This window comes from Notolepis coatsorum (assembly GCF_963971535.1).
Source record: "Notolepis coatsorum genome assembly, chromosome: 13".
In the NCBI taxonomy this organism is placed as follows: domain Eukaryota; kingdom Metazoa; phylum Chordata; class Actinopteri; order Aulopiformes; family Paralepididae; genus Notolepis; species Notolepis coatsorum.
The window spans coordinates 14,241,863-14,265,738 of record NC_140177.1 but is presented as its reverse complement, the minus strand read 5'-3'; the positions used below and the strand labels follow the sequence as shown (position 1 = coordinate 14,265,738).

General features: G+C 44.7%; 1 protein-coding gene across 1 annotated transcript in view; it reads left to right on the top strand.

The window, feature by feature from the left end:
* Positions 1 to 1,117: 1,117 nt before the first annotated feature.
* Positions 1,118 to 23,876, top strand: part of LOC311239504 (myosin-7-like) — a gene marked incomplete at its 5' end in the record, with an annotated part of 44,965 nt that continues 22,206 nt past the window's right edge. Inside the window, 14 exons of the mRNA XM_084327810.1 lie at positions 1,118 to 1,315; positions 5,240 to 5,383; positions 5,898 to 6,054; positions 6,221 to 6,248; positions 8,197 to 8,302; positions 17,384 to 17,476; positions 17,566 to 17,629; positions 19,981 to 20,079; positions 20,173 to 20,276; positions 21,807 to 21,945; positions 22,383 to 22,501; positions 22,628 to 22,777; positions 22,876 to 23,046; positions 23,153 to 23,462. Of these exons, the coding sequence (XP_084183936.1) occupies positions 1,118 to 1,315; positions 5,240 to 5,383; positions 5,898 to 6,054; positions 6,221 to 6,248; positions 8,197 to 8,302; positions 17,384 to 17,476; positions 17,566 to 17,629; positions 19,981 to 20,079; positions 20,173 to 20,276; positions 21,807 to 21,945; positions 22,383 to 22,501; positions 22,628 to 22,777; positions 22,876 to 23,046; positions 23,153 to 23,462 (1,882 nt within the window). The remainder of the gene's footprint in view (positions 1,316 to 5,239; positions 5,384 to 5,897; positions 6,055 to 6,220; positions 6,249 to 8,196; positions 8,303 to 17,383; positions 17,477 to 17,565; positions 17,630 to 19,980; positions 20,080 to 20,172; positions 20,277 to 21,806; positions 21,946 to 22,382; positions 22,502 to 22,627; positions 22,778 to 22,875; positions 23,047 to 23,152; positions 23,463 to 23,876) is intronic.

Sequence of the window (23,876 nt, the reverse complement as noted above, 5' to 3'; positions counted from 1 at the left end):
GAACTTTAGTTTAGTTTAGTTTTGTTTATTTGACAAAAAGCTTGCCGCTATTGGCACAATACAATACAGACAGATATTTACATGGAAACATACAAAAAAAGACATAGTCACCTATGACAATACTACCTGCATTCCAGATACATGTTTTACCCTGGTGCTTTGTTATTATATACCTGAGCTGCAGTTGAACTGACCTAACCTTCAGGGGAAGACAGCCCAGCTGCAGTTGAACTGACCTAACCTTCAGGGGAAGACAGCCCAGCTGCAGTTGAACTGACCTATCCTTCAGGGGAAGACAGCCCAGCTGCAGTTGAACTGACCTAACCTTCAGGGGAAGACAGCCCAGCTGCAGTTGAACTGACCTATCCTTCAGCAGAGGAAGACAGCCCAGCTGCAGTTGAACTGACCTAACCCTCAGGGGAAGACAGCCCAGCTGCAGTTGAACTGACCTAACCTTCAGGGGAAGACAGCCCAGCTGCAGTTGAACTGACCTAACCTTCAGGGGAAGACAGCCCAGCTGCAGTTGAACTGACCTAACCTTCAGGGGAAGACAGCCCAGCTGCAGTTGAACTGACCTATCCTTCAGGGGAAGACAGCCCAGCTGCAGTTGAACTGACCTAACCTTCAGGGGAAGACAGCCCAGCTGCAGTTGAACTGACCTAACCTTCAGGGGAAGACAGCCCAGCTGCAGTTGAACTGAGAGAAGCCGCCTATTCTCAGTCCTTGCCCCACAATGGTGGAATGAACTACCCATCCCAGTTAGGACAGCCGAATCCCGTCCAATCTTTCGCCGTCGACTAAAGACTCACTTCTTCAACCATTATCTGAAATGATGAAAAAAAAAACGAACCCTGACTAACCTTACTGTCATGCACTTGTCCTAATAAACTAACCTACACTGTAACACGCAACACTTTGATAAACATTGTTACTCAGCTGATAGAGTTGTACCCTTCTTGCTGTCTTGTCGTACAGAACTTGTAAGTCGCTTTGGATAAAAGCGTCAGCTAAATGACTAATGCCTTCAGGAGTAGACAGCCCAGCTGCTTGAAATGCTGTTTTCCTACATGATGAACTGATGAAATTCCTTTTCTTTCTTTCTCAGAGAGGGTGAAAGATGAGGAACGCCATGAGAGAGTTTGGGGTAGCCGCAACATACCTGAGGAAGTCAGACATTGAGCGGTTGGAGGCCCAGACACGCCCCTTCGACATGAAGAAGGAATGCTTTGTTCCAGACGCGGTGGAGGAATACATCAAGGCCTCCATCATCAGCCGCGACGGTGACAACGTTACCGTTAAGACTGCCAAGGACAAGGTAGGGAGGATGTGTTATTGTGTTGTCATGGCCACCCTGCCCACACACAGCTGCTTCACTGACCACTACTGACACCTAGTGGTTCAAACTGAAATACCCTCAGAGCAGAGTTCATTATAGTTTCATGTTCAAGTTTCTTTAATAGTTGTCATACAGAAGTACAGAATACTTTTATACAAAATGCTTCTTTCTGTTATGCTCCAGAGACTGTGCTAGACAAAAGATAAGTATGAAATAAAATAGTATAGCATGTAAAAATAGAAGTAAAAATAGAAGTCACGTACGTAGACACAGTGTTCAGTATATACATATGTACAATGTTCGATGCAGAATAGAAGTAACTGAGTTACCATACAATATACAATATACTATGCAATATACTAATATACAATATACTATATAGTGCAAAGCAGAAATGGGATGAGGTACAATTTAGGTACAATTTACAGTAAGTGTGAGTGTAAGTAAGTGTAAGTGTACAGTAAGTGTACTGAGGTATGGGTTGTAGTGCAATTGATGGTTGTTGCATAGTGTTATTGTTCGTTGAGCAACCTGATGGCCTGGAGTCTTTCTGTGCTTGCCATGAGACTCCGGTATCGCTTGCCTGACCGCAGCAGTTCAAAGAGGCAGTTGTTTGGGTGGCTGGAGTAGTCCCCAAGGTAGTTGGTTATCAGAGTGGGTTTGCTGGTTTTAGTTTAATTTGTATTGCTTGAAAATGTTTAGTTTTAGTTGTTTAGGCCGGGGAAGGATTGAGCTTGTAATACTAATAAGTAATGTTCTATAACCTAATGTGTATCTATTTTTGACATGTAGAAATATTCAAATAAGTATTGTGTGATACAAACACAACACTTTGTGAAGGCTGTGGTTCTTATTACTTAGCACAATGAGATCATGTATAAGAATGACTATGCAAATGTGCAATATAACATGATTTCGCTTTTCTGTTGTGGCTCAATAATTCATGATTTAATTTTATGATGAATTTAAACCATCATTTTGAGTATATGTAGTGTAATATACACACTTGGTTGATATTATACTGAGTAGCCTATATAAGACGCATACAGCGAAGACCCTCTCTGATTGGTTTAGCGCCGAAGGGTCTCTTCCGCCTTGTACATATATATTCTCTGCTTCAAAGTGGTTATGCTTTGGCCCTCTTTCGAAGTGGGTTATGCTTAGAGTTAGGGTTAAGGTTAAGGTTAAGGTTAAGGTTAAGGTTAAGGTTAAGGCGGAAGAGACCCTTCGGCGCTAAACCAATCAGAGAGGGTCTTCGCTGTACGCGGCTATCAGAGAGCGTCTTCGCAAATATAGGCTACGGAAAAAAATCACGCGTCACAGTGCTGTGAGGCTACTGTCACGTTGAACCAGGAAGTACTTTGAGTCAGAGCTGGGTCACAGTGCTGCGTAGCTACGATATTCTGTTAGAATATAATCAGTGTAAACTTGTTTTTACAGACTGACAGTGAAAGAGTGTGATGTCTATATAATTATATTCTCTGTTTTCACAGACTGTGATAGTGAAGGAGTGTGATGTCTATATAATTATATTATCTGTTTTCACAGACTGTGATAGTGAAGGAGTGTGATGTATAATTATATTATCTCTTTTCACAGACTGTGATAGTGAACGAGTGTGATGTTTATTTTATTTATTAGCAAAGGATCCCCATTAGCTGACCCCAAGACGTCAACTAGTCTTCCTGGGGTCCGAGAAAACATTAAAACTCTTTGAGGTCTAAAGTAACTAGCTCCACCTTCTCAGAATTTCCCCTTTTTTTGTTACATAATATAAAACTACAGGTTCATACCTTCCAAATAAGCCATCAATTGTAAAATTCAAGCCGATAGTTTTTAATCAATGTCCTATGAAACATTCTGGTACAATCCATACCAATTTGCAGCAGGAGGTCTGAAAAGAATTCAGTGAATTGAACTAAATGAAAAGAGAACTACACTCCTTCCCAGAATGCAATGTGATTTCAATGTCAATGTCACTAGCCTAGCCACACCTGGGACAAAGGCCTTTTGTTATTCCAATGTGGGCCCAGGAAGGCCTACATTGCCTGCCACACACTTTGATTTGAGAGAGAGAGAGAGAGAGAGAGAGAGAGAGAGAGAGAGAGAGAGAGAGAGAGAGAGAGAGAGAGAGAGAGAGAGAGAGAGAGAGAGAGAGAGAGAGAGAGAGAGAGAGAGAGAAAGAAAGAAAGAAAGAAAGAAAGAAAGAAAGAAAGAAAGAAAGAAAGAAAGAAAGAAAGAAAGAAAGAAAGAAAGAAAGAAAGAAAGAAAGAAAGAAAGAAAGAAAGAAAGAAAGAGATATAGACAGAGAGACATTTATAATAATAATTATTATAATAATTATTATTATTATTAAATAGAATAATTTGAGGAGGTGGAGCTAGTTACCTTAGGCCCCGTTTAGACGGAAACGCTAGCAGGTGAATCCGCAAAAATATTTTTTCGGATGTGCCTTTAGTTTATACGGAAACAGCGTTTTTACGGGGTGAAACCGCAAAAAAGTGAGACTACCTTCCAGGGTGGAATTCCTAGAAACGCAAAAGCTTTGCGCTCTCGTCTAAACTGTAAAACCGTATAAATCTGTTAAAACGATGACGAAAGAGTTGTCACGGCTCTGGTCGCGCGTACTGCTTACGTCACAGGTAGCAGGTATGCGCCAGTAGCCGAGACGTAAACAAAGCAAGTATGTCTGACTATTATCAACGGAGATCACCTGAAGGCTACATTGGCAGTACTTTTAACCCTTTCACTGCCACACGACAGAAGGTTAACCCTTTACTATCACACAACCGGCTGTCGTGTGGCAGTGAAAGGGTTAAATACACAAGAATCTGTTCCGCGGCGTGAGTGGACCCACTGTCTGTGAGTGACTCTGCTTTGGTGCAATCACATTCCCCATCCACAGTCTGCGAATCAGAGGCAGAGTAGGGCGGGTCTTCACAGCACGTCATGTGACATATGCGCCAATCGTGTGACAGCGGGGCTCCGTCGTCTGCACGGAGAATTCCACCCCAAAACGCTCGTCTAAACGTAAAATTAAAAGTGAAACCGCAAGATGACTTTTGCGGTTTCTGTTCACAAAACGCTCGTCTAAACGTAGCCTTAGACCTCAGAACATTACACATATACAGTACAATTAAAACATAATACAATTAAAACATAGCAAGATGTACCGACCGAGGAAACACAACAACATAACACACAAACAAATGATATCTAAATATATACAAATCTAAGGTAACATAACATATTGCATTACCCAACATTATCAATATTGGCTCACATGTAAGATTTTAATTTATTTTTGAAGCTTGCTACACCTCTTATGTCTATATAATTATATTCTCTGTTTTCACAGACTGATAGTGAAGGAGTGTGATGTCTATATAATTATATTATCTGTTTTCGCAGACTGTGATAGTGAAAGAGTGTGATGTCTATATAATTATATTATCTGTTTTCACAGACTAATATAAAGGAGTGTGATGTCTATATAATTATATTCTCTGTTTTCACAGACTGTGATAGTGAAGGAGTGTGATGTCTATATAAGTATATTATCTGTTTTCACAGACTGTGATAGTGAAGGAGTGTGATGTCTATATAATTATATTCTCTGTTTTCACAGACTGTGATAGTGAAGGAGTGTGATGTCTATATAATTATATTCTCTGTTTTCACAGACTGTGATAGTGAAGGAGTGTGATGTCTATATAATTATATTATCTGTTTTCACAGACTGTGATAGTGAAGGAGTGTGATGTCTATATAATTATATTCTCTGTTTTCACAGACTGTGATAGTGAAGGCGTGTGATGTCTATATAATTATATTCTCTGTTTTCACAGACTGTGATAGTGAAGGAGTGTGATGTCTATATAATTATATTCTCTGTTTTCACAGACTGTGATAGTGAAGGAGTGTGATGTCCACCCTCAGAATCCGCCAAAGTTTGATAAGATTGAAGACATGGCGATGTTCACCTTCCTCCATGAGCCGGCCGTGCTGTTTAACCTCAAAGAGCGTTACTCTTCATGGATGATCTACGTAAGATACAGTGAAATGGACAGGGTCTTCTTCACTGATAAAACCAGTATACATTATCAGGGGAAATGTCCCAAATCTTGTTGGGAAAACTACTTTAAAACTGTAGTTTACCAAACTACTGGCCACTTCACAGTGAAAATTAGTTCAACTACATCTTACTCTTTAATGTTTGAACTACTTTCAAAATGGCAAACGTGTGCGTGTGTTTGATTGAGTGACCAGGGTCACACTAGGCAGCTCAATGTGTTTTAAGGAGAGGATGGGGAGCAATTGATGAGGTGGAATCTGGAAAATTCTACATTTCTAGGTAAATATGTAGTTTGAAATTAACTACCTAAACTACATGACCCAACTGAATAAGCTACTGAGATTTGAACGTAGTTAAACTACCACCCAACTACTGCAAATTGTAGTTAAACTAGCTATTGAACTGTGTGTGGTTAACTACCCTGTAGTTAAACTAGTTGAAACCAGACCTACACCCTTGTCCAACCCCCTCCCTCTGTGGCCACAGACCTACTCCGGGCTGTTCCTGGTGACCGTCAACCCCTACAAGTGGCTGCCAGTCTACGATCCGTCTGTGGTTAACGCCTACCGAGGCAAGAAGAGGACCGAAGCTCCTCCTCACATCTTCTCCATCTCCGACAACGCCTACCAGTACATGTTGTCGGGTACGTTCAAAGCCTTGTTATGGAGAGTGAAGTGGAACAAAGTAAGCCCTACATGGTGCTGCGGGCTGTAACATTATAACCACCATGTGAGCTCTTTCTCAGACATTATAACCACCATGTGATCGCTTTCTCAGACATTATAACCACCATGTGATCTCTTTCTCAGACAGGGAGAATCAATCCGTTCTCATCACGTGAGTTTTCCCGCCTTGTTGTGCCGTGCAGAATCGCCTTACACTCAGTGTTCACCAGTCATGTCGTGAGAGTTTCAGGTCACTGATAGAGTTTATTTTAAATTTTTTTATATTATCTTTTCCCCCCCCTCCTTTTTCCGATTTTTCTCCCATCCCACCGTTAGTCGTTATGCCAATTCCCAACCCCCTTCCTTGTTGTTGCGCACTCCCCCCTACTGTTGGTCCAGGAGGCCGGAGACTGTCACATGCTTTCCTCCGACGCATGTGCAGCCAGCCGGCAGCCAGCCTGGCAGCGCAGAGTGTAACGTGTGGAAGGTCACACTACCTCCCTCCAGATCCTACCCACGCTGTGCAGGCGCCCCGACCGAACTGTAGGGGTCGCTGTCCACAACGCCCAGGACCCACCCATCAGCTTTTCCCACCCCTAACACTGCCAATTGTGTTAGTATGAACGACCAGCCAAGCTGATAGCAATGCCAAGAGCTGGATTCGAACCCAGCGTCTCCAGCGTTGATGGCGAGCGCCTTGCCCACTACACCACCTAGCCGCCCACTGATAGAGTTGCCCATCAAATATTGTGCACTAGAGGGTGCGGCTGGGTAGCGCAGTGGAGAATTCACTCGCCTACCACCGCAGAGACTCTGGGATCGAATCCCGCTGTCAGCGGTACCTCCGGCTTGGTCAGTCCTCCCTACTAACACAATTGGCAGTGTTAGCGGGTGGGAAGCCGGCGGGGTGTGTGTCCTGGTCGTTGTAAACTGCGGTTCCTACTGGTCCGTCGGGGCGCCTGTTCAACAGGGAGGGGATCGGGGCGAAATAGCGTGAACCTCTGCACGCGTTACATTCCCCCAGTGAGAGTCCTCGCTGTCAGGTGAAAAGAAGCGGCTGGCTGACTCCACATGTATCGGAGGAGGCATGTGGTAGTTCTACACCTTCCCTAAGCTGACAGTGGGACAATGCGCGCGGCGACCAGGAAGGCATAGCGACTAAATTGGGATGGGAGCAAAATACAGAAAAAGTTAAAAAAAAATATATATATATATATTGTGCAGGATCATTATTGGGGAATATTTATGTTGATATATTCTGATTATCTGACTGATGGTAAAAACACACAAAATCTCTGTGAAAGACAAGCGTACATATTGGAGAGAATGGCTGAGAACAGCAAGACTTGAGCGTCTCTGCTCAGCTTGTTTTCAAGTAGTAATCAGACTCACTTGCAGACCTTTCTAATTTAATCTGAAACTTTTTATTTTATTTTTGAATAATACATCTACAGCTTTTAAAAGGGTGCAGAATAATGATTGATCGATTAATTGATTACATTTTTGCAGGTCCAAAATGAATGTTGTTGTTTTCACATTGCGTGCATGTATCTCTGAGCCCTGTGGAATGCACCCGATTGGATAAATTACATGCTAGCGCTCTAGTGCGCCATCTAATGGCTGAATGTTATCTAGATAGCACCTTTAACGTTAAGGTAAACTAGACTTGCTGACTGCTGACATTGAATCATTGTGTTGTGTTAATAATTACAGAACCATGAAATTCATTGAGCTGTAATTAACACAACACAAGGATTCAATGTCCCATGATGACATCACTGGTGGCCATATTCAAACTCATTTACTCTCAATAATTGTCAAACTAGATGAATGTGTGCAAAACTGTTTAGAGTTTTTGAACGCGTGGGAGATTATTTGCAAAATAAATCAGCATAGTTTCTTTTTGGTGAAGTGTCCCTTTAGTCAAATGAAAGAGAATTGCATCAGTTTCAGTCCAGCAGCTCAACAAATCTAATGGGAAATCTAGGACATGTATTGGTGGTTACTGCTTATTATTATAACTCATAAAATACTTGTTATTTCATCAAACCTGATGCAGAATAATGTTGGATGAGTGTTTATGGTGTAAATCATGTTCAGACGTGTTCCGCTCTGCGCAGCGGAGAATCTGGTGCGGGGAAAACTGTGAACACCAAGAGGGTCATCCAGTACTTCGCCAGCATTGCGGCTGGAGGACCCAAGAAGGACACGGGCTCTGAGAAAAAGGTGACTTCAAGTATTCCGAACATAAGTACCATCTGGTCCAAATGTAAGACGACTTTTAAGAACAAATCTTGTTTTTTATAAAGGAAATAATTATATCATGTAGCCTATGAATGAATGTACCAGTAATACTAACATAGATTTGAAAAAATTATAAATCAAATGAATGTAACAATAATAATAGTAATAATACTACTACTAATAATAATAATAATAATAATAATAATAATAATAATAATAATAATAATAATAATAATAATAATAATAATAATAATAATAATAATAATAATAATAATAATAATAATAATAATAATAATAATAATAATAATAATAATAATAATAATAATAATAATAATAATAATAATAATAAATAATAATAATAATAATAATAATAACAATAACGATAATGATAACGATAACGATAATGAAAATGATAATAATAATGATAATGATAATTGTAACTGAGGGGTACAATTCCCTGACTGTATTACTAGATATGATACTTACTACCACTACCTTTGTACTTTATATTCGGCCACCCAGTACTCGGCATAAATATATTATGATGAACACTCTCACGTAGATGAAACGGATCCAACACAAATGTACGAAGTCGAAGTATGCATTTATTCCTACACAGCAATGGTGTGTAGAGCAAGCACTTAATCACTTAATTACATTTATGAATTGCAATAGTATGCACTTTTATGGCAAAGAGTATTCGTTGGTATATCAATAGAGAATGTCCAATCTCTGGTGGCGCAGGTGGTACATATACGACCTGGAATAGTTAAGGAATAACAGCAATGATACTTTAATGATTATAAGACTGGATACACTAAGGGGGGTAATCCGGTCGCTTGTAAGACAACAGGAGTAGGAGGGGGGGGGGGGGGTAGAGTCTGGCTGCCTCGTCCGGCCAAGGGTATCCTGGGTGAACCCACAGTTGTGCAGCTCGGTGCGCCAGCGATCCTTGGACCACAGATGAAAGCAGGTGGACTCTCTGTGAGCCGGCTCTCTCCGGTCCACGGGGGAGAGACGTGAAGCGACCTCGTCTTGCAGAGCGTCTCCTCACCTTGCGTCCTCTCCAGGGGGGGGGGGGTTCCAACACACGACAGTGTTGGGGGTCTTTATCCATGGAATAATCACTGTACACAAAGCATAATCCGTGCCTGGGAAGGCGGGCTGTCGTCGGTAGAATAATCCGGTATACAGGTCCACTCGCTCGTCGGCTCTGGGGCTCCTCGGGTGCAGCCTCACATGGGGTCGACCATCCTGGATAAGCAGCCAGTTCTCTGCCCGAAACGATGGGGTACTGACTACGGTAGTATTCTCACCGCACGAAGCACTATATATTAACAAACTATTATTAGCTTAATAGACTACGTCCAACTCGACGATATAGTGCCAAATATGACTATTCAAATATTAATATACACGATGTCTCAATACCGATGGTAGGCCGAACTTGGCCTTACTCCCACACGTGGCGTCGCGGGGAGGCTTTACGTCTGTCACTCTATTGGAGGGTAAGAAACTGGACTGAAAAGGAAGTCCTACTTTAGTAGCGCAGTATATATACGCACTATGAACAAATAGTACCGTTAGTGGTGCGGTAGCCAGATTCCTACGCGGAACTAGGACTTGTTCGTACATGTTGAGCGGTACGTTTGAACTGGGTCTGGGGGGTATGGCAGCCTGGCACCAAGGTCTCGACCAATAGTAGAATGGAGACTATTATGGGATGTTCAGTAGGCTAGAATGGATATTCAATGCATATTGTACAAGGAATATACAAGGGATATCAAGGAATATTAGAGAATATACAAATACAATTAAATATATATATATAATAAATATATATATTCGGTTTAATCTGGCCCTTCACAACAGCCACCCCCTGATTGGTCCCAGACCTAATCAGTTAAACAGAGACAGATTAATCGCGTTGTCTATTTACACATAAGGGTTTGCTGTAGGGGTCAGTCAACTTCACAAAGTCATAGGGTTATGGGGTCATGGTCATCATCGATTGTGTCTGGGAGTCGGGGCAGTTCTATGAGCCTCGCCACGGGACGGGTGTAAGTGCGACCCTGGACAAGCACTTCAGCTGCTCGGACCTTGCCGTCGGCACCGGTGATCACTTTGCTTACGCGGCCGGCCGGCCACATAGCTCTGGGCAGTGATTGATCAATAATCATGACGACTGTTCCTTCTGTCAAATTGTCTCTCGCCTTTACCCACTTCTGGCGGGTCTGTAGAGACGGTAGGTAGTGCAGTAGGAAACTGCTCCAAAACTTGTCGGCTAATACTTGGCTGTACCTCCACATTCGTCGGCCGTTCGCTTCTTCAGGCCGGTACATTGTCTGGGGTAACGCGGGATCTAGCCGCCCCATCAGGAGTGTGTTGGGGGTAACTGGGTCGATATCCGCCACATCGCTGGAGACGTAGCCGAGGGGCTTAGAGTTCAATACTCCCTCAATCTCCGTGAGGACTGTCATTAGGACTTCTTCCGCCACAGTCTGGGCCCCAAGTACTGCGTACAGGGCTGTCTTTATGGAACGCACTTCCCGTTCCCAAGTACCACCGAAGTGGGGTGCGTTTGGGGGGTTGAATTGGAAGTCAATCTGTGCTGGAGCGAGGTGGGTCTTAAGTTCTGGGCCCATAGCTTGGAAGCTCTCTCTCAGCTCTCTTTTGCCGCCTTTGAAGTTTGTCCTTTGTTGTGCACTCTCTATGGTAGTGCAATCATCTATGTTGGGGTCTGCGGAGATAACAGTGCTCAATCCACAGAACACAGGCTTCTTGTTCTCAGCCTCCTCCTGACTGGCTTCCCTCGGGATAGGCGTGGGCCACTCTCCTTCCGGGAGCTTTAGGAATGCTGGGCCGTCACTGTAGACATTGCGACGGGTGAGGTCATCTAGGGGCATTCCCCGGGTGATGACGTCAGTTGGGTTCTGTTTTGTGTCAACGTAGCGCCACTCTGTTTCTCCGGTTAACTCTTCGGTTAAGTCTTGACTCTCGGTGACTCTGACTCCCACGAAGACTTTGTACTTGCATGAGTCCGATTTGATCCAGGCGAGTACTGTCGTGGAATCTGACCACAGGATTGTTCTAGACACCGGTATGGTGAGCTCACGTTGGATGAGCGTGGCTAGGTGCGCTCCGGCTAGGGCTGCGCAGAGCTCCAGGCGTGGGATAGATTGTTGCTTGCGGGGGGCTATTCTCGAGCGGGCGAGGACAAATGCTGTGTAGATCTCTCCCCCCTCTTCTTGGGCCCGCAAGTAGGCTACTGATCCGTATGCGACCTCTGAGGCGTCACTGAAGACGTGTAAGTCCATTTTACATGTCTCTGGCCTCACCGTGGGTGGGAAGTAGCTTCGGCGCATATTAATGCCTGGGAGTGAGTGGAGCTCCATCTCCCACTCTCTCCAGGTGGATGCAAGGTGTGCGGGAATGGGGTCGTCCCAGCCCTGGTCCTTGTCCCACAATGCTCATACAATCATTTTTGCCCTGGTGGTGTACGGTAGAATACATCCTAGCGGGTCATATTGTCGGGCGAGTGTTGTGTACACACTCCGTCTGGTGGTCGGCGCCGCCGCCGGCCTTCCCTGCTCCGTAGTCAGGGGCTTGTGTCTGTAGTGAAGCGAATCTGTTTTGAATCGCCACACCAATCCCAGGGTCATCTCCTGGGCTTCTCCCGGGATTGTAGCCATCCAGGTCTCGCTGCTGGCTGCCTTGTCCTCGGAGGAGAGGCTGCGCAGTACTTGCGGATCGCTGCTGGCCCTGCCGCCTTTGATCAATGAGGCGCGGAGTTTAATCAGGAGAGCCTCGGCTTCTTCCTGGGTTGAAAGGCTTTGTAGACAGTTGTCTACGTAGAAGCTGTTCTTTACGCTGTGTCGGACCTCTTCGTCCGCTGCTGGGTCCTCTGCTACATGTTTCTGTAGTGCAAATGTAGCACAGCAGGGGCTGCACGTCGTTCCGAAGGGGAGGACTTCCCATTGGTAGATGGCTGGGTGCTCATCTCCTGGCTTCTCTCTCCATAGGAACCGTAACAGGGGCTTGTCCTCCTCTACTAATCTCACCTGCAGGAACATTCCTTTAATGTCCCCGCTGATGGCCACCTTTTCCTGGCGGAAGCGGAGTAGAACGCCGAGTAGGGAGGGGCCGAGTGTGGGACCGGGCAGTAACTCTTTATTCAGATTTTGGGATCCGATCTGGTAGCTGCAGTTAAATACTATGCGGTCTTTACCGTTGTGATGGACCTTGTGGTGAGGCACGTACTATGATTCAGTGGTCTGGTCAGCCTCTTTAATGTCCATCTTTGTGACGTGTCCCGCTGTGATGAGCTTCTCAATCTCAGCGCGGTATACACTCTCTTGGGCGGGGTTCTTGGCTAAGCGCCGCTCCGTGTTCAGCAGGTACCGTTCTGTGGCGTCTGTCCTGGCGTGGAAAGTAGGCATTCCTTCTCGCCGCAGGAGTGGCGTGGCGTATCTCAACACGCCATTGACCGGGACTCTCTTGGTCCCTGTCTCGAGGAGGTGAATGGCGTAAATGTCATCTTTAGAGCGAATGTCTTTCTTTCCGTTCTTAAAGGGCATTTGTTCCAAGGTCCATAACCGCTCTACGTGTTGCAGGAGTGCGGTTTCTCCCTCTGTGACTCGGGAGTGGAGACATCTAGTGGCTGTACTTCGGTTGAGAGATTTGGCGAGCGGGCCTTGGAGAGTCCATCCCAAACGGGTCTCGACTGCTGCAGGACAGCTTCGGGGTCCGGTATGAACCCGGTCTATCGGGACAATGAGGTCTGCATGGTCGGAGCCTATCAACAGGGTCGGCATAGCATTGTCTATGAGCGGGATCGGTAACTTGCGCAGATGTGCATATTTCTCCATCAGCTTGGCGACGGGGTATGTGTACCGCGACAGTCCTATTTCTTGGCTGGTGAAAGCGTCTGTAATCTGGTACCGTCGCTCAGGCTGGCCGCTTGCTGCGATAGAGAATGAGACGTTCTCGCCCTTTATCGTCTTCAAATCTCGTCTTATTGTCCGAATTGTCATTTGGGTTTCGCTTCCCCGCAGCCCTAGCTGGGCCGCAGCGGAGGCGAGCAGAAGGGTCTTCTCTGACCCGTCATCGAGGACGGCGTAAGTGTCCAGGACTTTATTCTGGTAGCTTAGTGTCACACGCACTACTTTTAGGAGTACTCGGGCTCCACTGCTGCTGGCGGGATCGATGTACATGACGCTCGCTTTGCTGCTGGATGGTGCGGGTGAAGGGCGCCGTCTGTTACTGTCGTGAAGTATGTCCAGATGGGCTCCATCGCACTTGGTGCACCTTTTCTTTAAGCGGCATTCGGCTGCCATGTGTGAGCGCGCACAGCGAAAACAGTGCTTGTTGGACTTTATCCATTGACTTGCTTCCTCCGCGTTCAGCTTGGGGAAGGAGTCACATTGCGCTAGCCAGTGTTCTTTCTCACAGTAGGGGCACACTATCTTCCACTTCTCCGTTCTGGAGGGGGTACTGTGGCTCCTGCTGCTCGGTACTGACTCCGATTGGTGCATCACAGTCACCGATCTTCTTCCATCATTTAGTCGTCTGGTTCCTTCTCTGGAGCCAGGGGTGCTCCGTCTGAATGTATCTAGCCGTAGGCTGCTGACTTCTCTCGCCAGGAAGTCTGCTAGATCGAGGAGGTTCGGTTCGGGGCCATTCGGGTCTCGGTGGTCTCTCTGCCGCCTAAAACGCTCCTGTCGAGCGGGCGGCAGCTTCTCCAAGATCCTTTCCACATTTGAGTTGGCGTAAAGTTCATGCCTCCCCTTCTCTCTCTGCGCTCCCAACATCCCTACCAGGGACTGCACTCTGATGGACAGGTCGTCCAGTGCTCGATTGTCTATTGCTGGGGGTAAGCGGTCGATGTGTCGGATCTCCTGGATCACGTAATCCCATATGCGCCCATACCTCTGGTCCAATGCTACCAGCGCTGCTGTGTATGGGGTGGTGGAAGTCGCGTTGGCGAGCGCTATATTATGTGCGCGGGGTACCTTTAAGTGCTTCAGTAGGATGGCGTATTTATGGCGTTCATCCAATACATCCACCAACATGGTCTCCAGACACATGCGGAGTTCTGTATACTGGGCCCGGTTCTCTTGGGTGAAGTCGGGTACCATAGGCGGGCCAATGTATGACGCTGACTGTGGATACATCGGCGAGCGTTGGGGGAGAGGCCTCCTAGGCGAGTCTCCTCCCGCTCCTTGGTATGGGCTGGTACTGGCAGTGTACCATGGCCCGCTTGTCCAGGTGCTGTTCCTCGGTGCGGGTCGTGCGTCGTGCTCACCCGTGTATAGAGTCGGGGGTCTGTAGCGCAGCTCCGCGGGAGTATAGCCTGGGCTGTACCGGACCTCCTGGTCCGGTAGAGTACTGTGCTGTCATCGGGCGTGGTTCTCCTCCTCTTCCTCTTCGTCTTCAGTTAGGTCATCCAGTGCTTGTAGTCTCTGGTTTAGCCTCTCCACAGGATATGCTGCTCCTTCCCGGTTGCTAGGTCTCGCTTGGACCGGTGGGGGGAGGTGGTCTGTGGGGGGTATAGACCTCGTCTGTTGGTCAAGTTCAGGGTTGTTTACTCGGCTAGGGGATGCCGCCCTGGAGGTGTGTCTAGACGAGTTCCTGGAGCCTCTGGCGGAGGGAGAGGGTGTTGTCCGTCTGATCAGCTGTTCTATTAGTTGCGCTTGCTGTCTGTTGCGCTCTGCGTCCCGTAGAGCACCAGCAGCTGCTCGCTGGCTGTCTGCTCGGTCTCGGGCCACATTCTCTTCCCTCTGAATGCGTCTTATTTCTAGACGTATATGCTCTTCTTCGCTCCGCTGCTGGATCTGCAGTCGGTCGCGTTCAGCAGCGGCGTTCAGGCTGATGAGGAAGGCCTGCTGTAGGGTCCTCTCTGCCTCGCTGGGAGAAGGCGGTTGTATAGGGGAGCCTTCCCTCGGGGTACTCCTTGCGGAGCCTTGGAGCTCTATCTCCACGGTGCTCTCCCCGTCTTCTTCCGTGCCGAGTTCTCTCTCGGTAGCGTTGTATTCCTCCCGGGACTCATCGGGGACTACTTCTTCAGTACTGGCGGGGTGTGAAGTCATGTCTGGTTCCCACTGGTCCCCACCGTGAACTTGGTCAGTTACATTAGAACCCGTAGGGGCCTCTATGGTCGGGGTAGTCTGGGCGTTGGGGTTAGACATACTTTTACTTTCTAGTTTTACCGCGTTTACTGTTAGTAGAAGACTAGGTTGTTGACTGACAGCGTAAGCCTCTAAGTACTGAGGGAGCCGTCGTTCGCGCTGCGGGCGTTGGTTAGGAGGATCGTTTCGTGGAGTGTTCATCATAGGCCATTTCAATATTAATAACACTATATTAATATTACACTAATTACCCTCCGGCTCGAAGGACCAATTGTAACTGAGGGGTACAATTCCCTGACTGTATTACTAGATATGATACTTACTACCACTACCTTTGTACTTTATATTCGGCCACCCAGTACTCGGCATAAATATATTATGATGAACACTCTCACGTAGATGAAACGGATCCAACACAAATGTACGAAGTCGAAGTATGCATTTATTCCTACACAGCAATGGTGTGTAGAGCAAGCACTTAATCACTTAATTACATTTATGAATTGCAATAGTATGCACTTTTATGGCAAAGAGTATTCGTTGGTATATCAATAGAGAATGTCCAATCTCTGGTGGCGCAGGTGGTACATATACGACCTGGAATAGTTAAGGAATAACAGCAATGATACTTTAATGATTATAAGACTGGATACACTAAGGGGGGTAATCCGGTCGCTTGTAAGACAACAGGAGTAGGAGGGGGGGGGGGGTAGAGTCTGGCTGCCTCGTCCGGCCAAGGGTATCCTGGGTGAACCCACAGTTGTGCAGCTCGGTGCGCCAGCGATCCTTGGACCACAGATGAAAGCAGGTGGACTCTCTGTGAGCCGGCTCTCTCCGGTCCACGGGGGAGAGACGTGAAGCGACCTCGTCTTGCAGAGCGTCTCCTCACCTTGCGTCCTCTCCAGGGGGGGGGGGTTCCAACACACGGCAGTGTTGGGGGTCTTTATCCATGGAATAATCACTGTACACAAAGCATAATCCGTGCCTGGGAAGGCGGGCTGTCGTCGGTAGAATAATCCGGTATACAGGTCCACTCGCTCGTCGGCTCTGGGGCTCCTCGGGTGCAGCCTCACATGGGGTCGACCATCCTGGATAAGCAGCCAGTTCTCTGCCCGAAACGATGGGGTACTGACTACGGTAGTATTCTCACCGCACGAAGCACTATATATTAACAGACTATTATTAGCTTAATAGACTACGTCCAACTCGACGATATAGTGCCAAATATGACTATTCAAATATTAATATACACGATGTCTCAATACCGATGGTAGGCCGAACTTGGCCTTACTCCCACACGTGGCGTCGCGGGGAGGCTTTACGTCTGTCACTCTATTGGAGGGTAAGAAACTGGACTGAAAAGGAAGTCCTACTTTAGTAGCGCAGTATATATACGCACTATGAACAAATAGTACCGTTAGTGGTGCGGTAGCCAGATTCCTACGCGGAACTAGGACTTGTTCGTACATGTTGAGCGGTACGTTTGAACTGGGTCTGGGGGGTATGGCAGCCTGGCACCAAGGTCTCGACCAATAGTAGAATGGAGACTATTATGGGATGTTCAGTAGGCTAGAATGGATATTCAATGCATATTGTACAAGGAATATACAAGGGATATCAAGGAATATTAGAGAATATACAAATACAATTAAATATATATATATAATAAATATATATATTCGGTTTAATCTGGCCCTTCACAACAATAATGATAACGAAAATTATAACGATAACGAAAATGATAACGATAATGATAAGAAGTTGTAATATATAGAACAGAAGTTGTAATTGAACAGATGTAATAGAACAGAAGTTGTAATTGAACAGAAGTTGCAATTGAACAGAAGTTGTAAAGCATTCATTTGAGTTTGATTAGACATTTTCCAAGGGACCCCATGTTCATATCAACTGAAGTCAAAGTATTGTTTTGTTTCAGGGAACCCTGGAGGATCAGATCATCCAGGCTAACCCAGCTCTGGAGGCCTTTGGTAATGCCAAGACCATCAGGAATGACAACTCCTCCAGATTTGTGAGTATTTGTGTGTTAGTCATTAGGATGACATAATTATTTGTGTTTATTGGTGCGTTTAAACATTGTGTTTACCATTTACTTTTAAGGGAAAATTCATCAGAATTCACTTCGCTGCCAGTGGAAAGCTGGCCTCTGCTGACATTGAGACCTGTAAGCAATCTCATTTCATATTTTTTATATTGTGTTATACAATTTTACATTGTATAACAAACTAGAAAGGTGAGCTCAGTAGAGCGCAAATCTCCACCAGGCGGAAGCCACACATTTATTTTCCAGTAGCCTACACGTTAGGCGGGGCTTAAGTGTAGGGGGCGGGGCAAACATAGACCAATAAAAGCAGATCTGCCCACATCATTCTTATTACACTATTACAACTATGTACTATATACAATGAGTACTACTGTGTACTATACATACTGAGTATTACTATATACTGTTAGAAAACAGTGTTTTGGGCCTTTATCAGCCTTCATCTGCCCTTCCGTGAAGTCTCTGCGTTGTGTTTATTTGTTGTTTTGTTGAGGCAATCGTTCGGTGGAATTCTGTCCTCCCACGCTCTTACATGGCTGTAACACTGTTTCACTGTCCCCGTTAATGCATCCGGACAAAAATGTAACTGGAGTCTCTTTATCAGAAAGCATGTTTATTTCCATAAACATAGCATTTCGTACAGAATGAAAGTCTTTGGTGGTATAAGAAACTAGATTAATAGATTCTATTTCTGTCGATCGCTTTGGTGGTTCTGCGGCCTGTCCTGTTAGCCGAAGCCTGTCTGTTAGCTGCTAGCTATCTCTCTACCTCGTGGCCTTTCCCCTCCCCCCCAGCCCTCGTTCAGAGGGCTGAAGCTCAACTGCTCGCTGTGGTCCGTCTCGCTATCCAAACTCTGCTGGCTCCCAATGTTTCTCTTCGTTCTTACGTTGTTTTGGTCATCTCGTCACCCCTAGCAAACGGCCGTCTCTCTGACAATGGCTTCTGACCCATTATACACGTATCATTAATATAGCACTCTCGGTTATCTCTTAACTGAATGTTGACGTCTCCCTGACTCTGTGGCTGACCTTGGCTCCTATTTCGTCCCTCACAGGCCCTGCTACAGTCTGTCTGTCAGAAATGTCTGTCTTAGAGTTTAACACATTTAAACTACAGTAGATATTTACATTACATACATGCTGTTATAACCATATGAAAACCAGTGATATCCTTCAATACTATACACACAGATTCACATTTTCAGATTCAGAGTTTTATTTGCCACATGGAAGCAATACAATCATAGAGTTTTCATACAAAATCATAAATACCATACCATGGGCAAAAGGAGCAGGAAGAAGAATAATTCCTATAGTTACCTGCCCCCTATTCCTAAACTAAACAAGTATTACTTGATGGTCGGCGTACAACCTAATTAATATATAGGTTAAATAATAATAATAATAATAATAATAATAATAATAATAATAATAATAATAATAATAATAATAATAATAATAATAATAATAATAATAATAATAATAATAATAATAATAATAATAATAATAATAATAATAATAATAATAATAATAATAATAATAATAATAATAATAATAATAATAATAATAATAATAATAATAATAATAATAATAATAATAATAATAATAATAATAATAATAATAATAATAATAATAATAATAATAATAATAATAAAGAAAGAAAAAAATATCCCACTATTCAGATCACATTTGACTTTCATACTGACTAAATATATATTTTTTTATAATTCTTTTTTAATTGACAAACACTATTAGTACATCCCTTAAGCTCGCTATGGAGATAATTCCACAACTTTACACTTTACACACAACTTTATAACTGAAGGACACATCTGTTTAAGTGTGGTACATGCAAACTGATGTTTAAAATTTAATTTCCTCCTACTAAACTCACTTTCTAAATGAAAAAGATTTTGTAATTTGTCTGGCAGTGTCTTATTTCTTGCCCTAAACATAATTAACATTGTTTGAAACTTAACCATGTCTTCAAGTTTAATTATTCTAGATGTAATAAATAATACCACACTGAGTACTACTATGTACTATATACACTGAGACTCAGTCATAGGAGTCTTCAGTAACATTGCATGGTGATCCATTTTGTGAATATATTTGTTCTCTGATGTAACAATATCTTCGTTAGCAGACGACTCCTTCAGATAATCTTCTAACATTACTGCTACCAAGCATAATTAGCAAGCATAGCATGGTCCAGGACCAGTGTAATGTTACTTAATACTTTTTACTGCTTCGCTGGGAAAGACTGTTCATCACTGCATCGTTTATACAACTTGGTTTAATACAAGAAACAGTTCAGTTCAGAAACTTTGTATAATGAAATAAGACATTCGGCGGATGTCTGGTCACTCTTTATTCTCTGGTTTGTATGTCAGAGTTATCAGGAATGTAAACACTATATATCTATGTATCTATCTATCATACTGGAAAAGTGCAATCTATCCATTTTCACAGATCTTCTCGAGAAGTCCCGTGTAACTTTCCAGCTCAAGAATGAAAGAGACTACCACATCTTCTACCAGATTCTATCTCAGAAGAAACCTGAGCTGCTGGGTAAATTAATACCACTGAGAGCGCCGGAGGTTAAACGCCTGAAATATCACAGCGTTGCGGAGAACGTGACATTTGTCTTTTTATCCGTTTCAGATATGTTGCTCATCACCAACAACCCCTACGACTACCCCTTCATCTCCCAGGGAGAGACGACCGTGGCTTCCATCAACGACGCGGAGGAGCTGATGGCTACTGATGTGAGTGAGGACTACCTGGAGGGACTGATCTAAGTCAGCAGAATCTGTATTACAAGAACTACCTGGAGGGACTGATCTCTCTCAGCAGAATCTGTATTACAAGAACTACCTGGAGGGACTGATCTCTCTCAGCAGAATCTGTATTACAAGAACTACCTGGAGGGACTGATCTCTCTCAGCAGAATCTGTATTACAAGAACTACCTGGAGGGACTGATCTCTCTCAGCAGAATCTGTATTAAAATAACTACCTGGAGGGACTGATCTATCTCTGCAGAATCTGTATTACAAGAACTACCTGGAGGGACTGATCTCTCTCAGCAGAATCTGTATGACAAGAACTACCTGGAGGGACTGATCTCTCTCAGCAGAATCTGTATTAAAATAACTACCTGGAGGGACTGATCTATCTCTGCAGAATCTGTATTACAAGAACTACCTGGAGGGACTGGTCTCTCGCAGCAGAATCTGTATTAAAAGAACTACCTGGAGGGACTGATCTATCTCAGCAGAATCTTTATTACAAGAATTACCTGGAGAGACTGATCTCTCTCTGCAGAATCTTTATTACAATATATATTCTGTTAGTTATAACTTATGTGCTTTTAAACTGATAAATGTAATTCAAATTTGCCAGATAAAACCAAAGATCCTGAAAAAATAGTGCTAATATCTAGTGGACATACAGAATAAGTAGAAAGAAAGGACAGCGCAGAGTCTGGAGGAGTAGCTTCTAGATCCCATTGTCCAGAGGAAAGCACAGCATAGAATATAGATAAGTAGTATCTACATATCATTGTCCAGAGAAACCTTGTCTGTAATCTGTAAGGTCAATGGTAGGGTAAGGGATAGGTTTATAGAAACTATTTAAAAAAAAGATTTTTTTATCCACTTTTTCTCCTTATTTTCTATTTTTCTCCCATCCCAATTTCGTCTTTCCAATTCTCCCCTCCCCTGTCTTGAATGTTGCTCGACTATGGTCGGTTGTAGGGAGGATAGAAGCCTTGCATCACGTGTCCCCTCCAGTACACAAGGAGGCAGCCTGTCACATCTTTTCACCTTCAAGCGCGGACTCTCAGTGGCGAGGTGTAACGCATAGGAGGCTCACACTACCCCCGCTACTTCCTGTCTCTGCTGTGCAGGCATCCCCCAACTGACCTGTAGGAGTCGCTGTCCACAACGTCCAAATCCCCACCCATCGACTTCCACCCTCTAACTCTGCCAATGAGTTAGTATGACGGCTGGCCCAAGCCGGAGGCAATGCTGACACCCGGATTCGAGACCGGAGTCTCTTGCATTGGTGACGAGCGCAATCTCTGCTGCGCCACCCAGCCGCCCTAAACTATAAAATTATAAAAATGATGTGTAGTTACAGCTTTGAATCTTGACCAAAAAGTGACAACCCACTTTCATGTCACAATCAAGGTCTTTCTGGGCCACGGGTTCTGCACCAAATATTGCTACAGTACTGAAAGCGTTGCCTACACACAGGACGCCATGCTCTCAAACTTCTCTTTTTTCCCTCACCTAGTCTGCCTTTGATGTGCTGGGCTTCACCCCGGAAGAGAAGAACGGCATCTACAAGATGACGGGTGCCATCATGCACCATGGTAACATGAAGTTCAAGCTGAAGCAGCGAGAGGAGCAGGCGGAGGCTGACGGCACTGAGGGTGAGATGGGCTCTGTTGTTCAGGCTGAATCCAAACTCACTTAAAGGAACACGCCAACATTATGGGATTATGCACTTACCGTCTTCTCCAGTGTCAGACAAGAAGATGGATACAGATTTCTTCTCTGTGCGTTCAGTAGAAAGCTATCCGGCTGTTAGCTAACCTAGTTTAGCACAAATGAACAGAAGCGGATACGGACCACTAGCCTAGCTTAAACCTCCAGGAGAGTAGCTGGTCTGTATTCGCTTCCATTCATGTGTGCTAAGCTAGGCCTGATAGCTTTCTACTGAACGCACAGAGAAGAAATTGGTGTCTTTCTTCTTGTCTGACTCTGGAGAAGACGGTAAGCACATTTTCCATAATGTTGGCGTGTTCCTTTAAGCGAATCAACTCTATTAAGACCGGTAAGTGTTTCAACTGTTGATTCTCTTCCTCAGTTGCTGACAAAATTGCATATCTGATGGGCCTGAACTCTGCTGACCTCATCAAGGGTCTCTGCCACCCCAGAGTCAAAGTAGGAAACGAGTGGGTCACCAAGGGACAGAATGTCCAGCAGGTACGAGTCCAAACAAACACACTTTTGGCTGCTCTGCTACCTTTGCCTTTTTGAAACATGTATTCAGCACAGCGTTGGCAGTTGGCCCAATGGTGGTGTTCTTATCATTTTGGTTTTCCTTGCCAGGTGTCCTATTCTGTCGGTGCACTGTCTAAGTCAGTTTACGAGAAGATGTTCCTGTGGATGGTGGTGAGAATCAACCAATCCCTGGACACCAAGCAGCCTCGCCAGTACTTCATCGGTGTACTGGATATCGCTGGGTTTGAGATATTTGAAGTGAGCTTCCTGTTGTTTGTATAGTAAGATCCTCTCTCTCTATACAGATATATATCTACGAAAGGTTCTAAACTCATTTTCTTAATAAAAAATTTCAGTACAACACCTTTGAGCAGATGTGCATCAACTTCACCAATGAAAAACTGCAACAGTTCTTCAACCACCACATGTTTGTGCTGGAGCAAGAGGAGTACAAGAAGGAGGGCATTGAATGGACTTTCATTGACTTTGGCATGGACCTGCAGGCCTGTATTGACCTGATTGAAAAGGTGCGTGGTTGGAATAGGCTGCATTTGGAACTCAACGACTATTTACACAAGACTTTCATTAGTTTGCTATTTTGTATACTATTAAGTGTAATATTTTCTTCCCCAGCCCATGGGCATCATGTCCATCCTTGAAGAGGAGTGCATGTTCCCCAAGGCCAGTGATGCCACCTTTAAAGCTAAGCTGTATGACAACCACCTGGGGAAATCCAACAACTTCCAGAAGCCCAGGATTGTCAAGGGGAAGCCAGAGGCCCATTTCTCCCTGGTCCACTATGCTGGTACTGTTGACTACAACATCAACAACTGGCTAGTGAAGAATAAGGATCCCCTGAACGAAACTGTGGTTGGACTCTACCAGAAATCGAATCTGAAGCTGCTGTCCACCCTATTTGTAAATTATGCCGGTGTAGATGGAGGTAAGAAATTATTACATGGACATCATTTAATAAACAATTGTTATTAGCAGCAGCTCTAATACATAGTATTGACTTCCTTTGGTCATATCAGAATGCTGTGGCTTCAGTAGAATCAGTTATACATTGGTACAGTTTTTCAACAATACCAGAATTGAGTGACATATGCCTTGTCTCCATTCAGCCTGGCTGGGGCTAGCCATGGTCTAGCATGGTATGGTATGGTTGAGTTTGTGTCTCCATTAGCTGTGTTCAGCCTGGCTGGGGCTAGCCATGGTCTAGCATGGCATGGTATGGTATGGTTGAGTTTGTGTCTCCATTAGCTGTGTTCAGCATGGCTGGGGCTAGCCATGGTCTAGCATGGCATGGTATGGTATGGTTGAGTTTGTGTCTCCATTAGCTGTGTTCAGCCTGGCT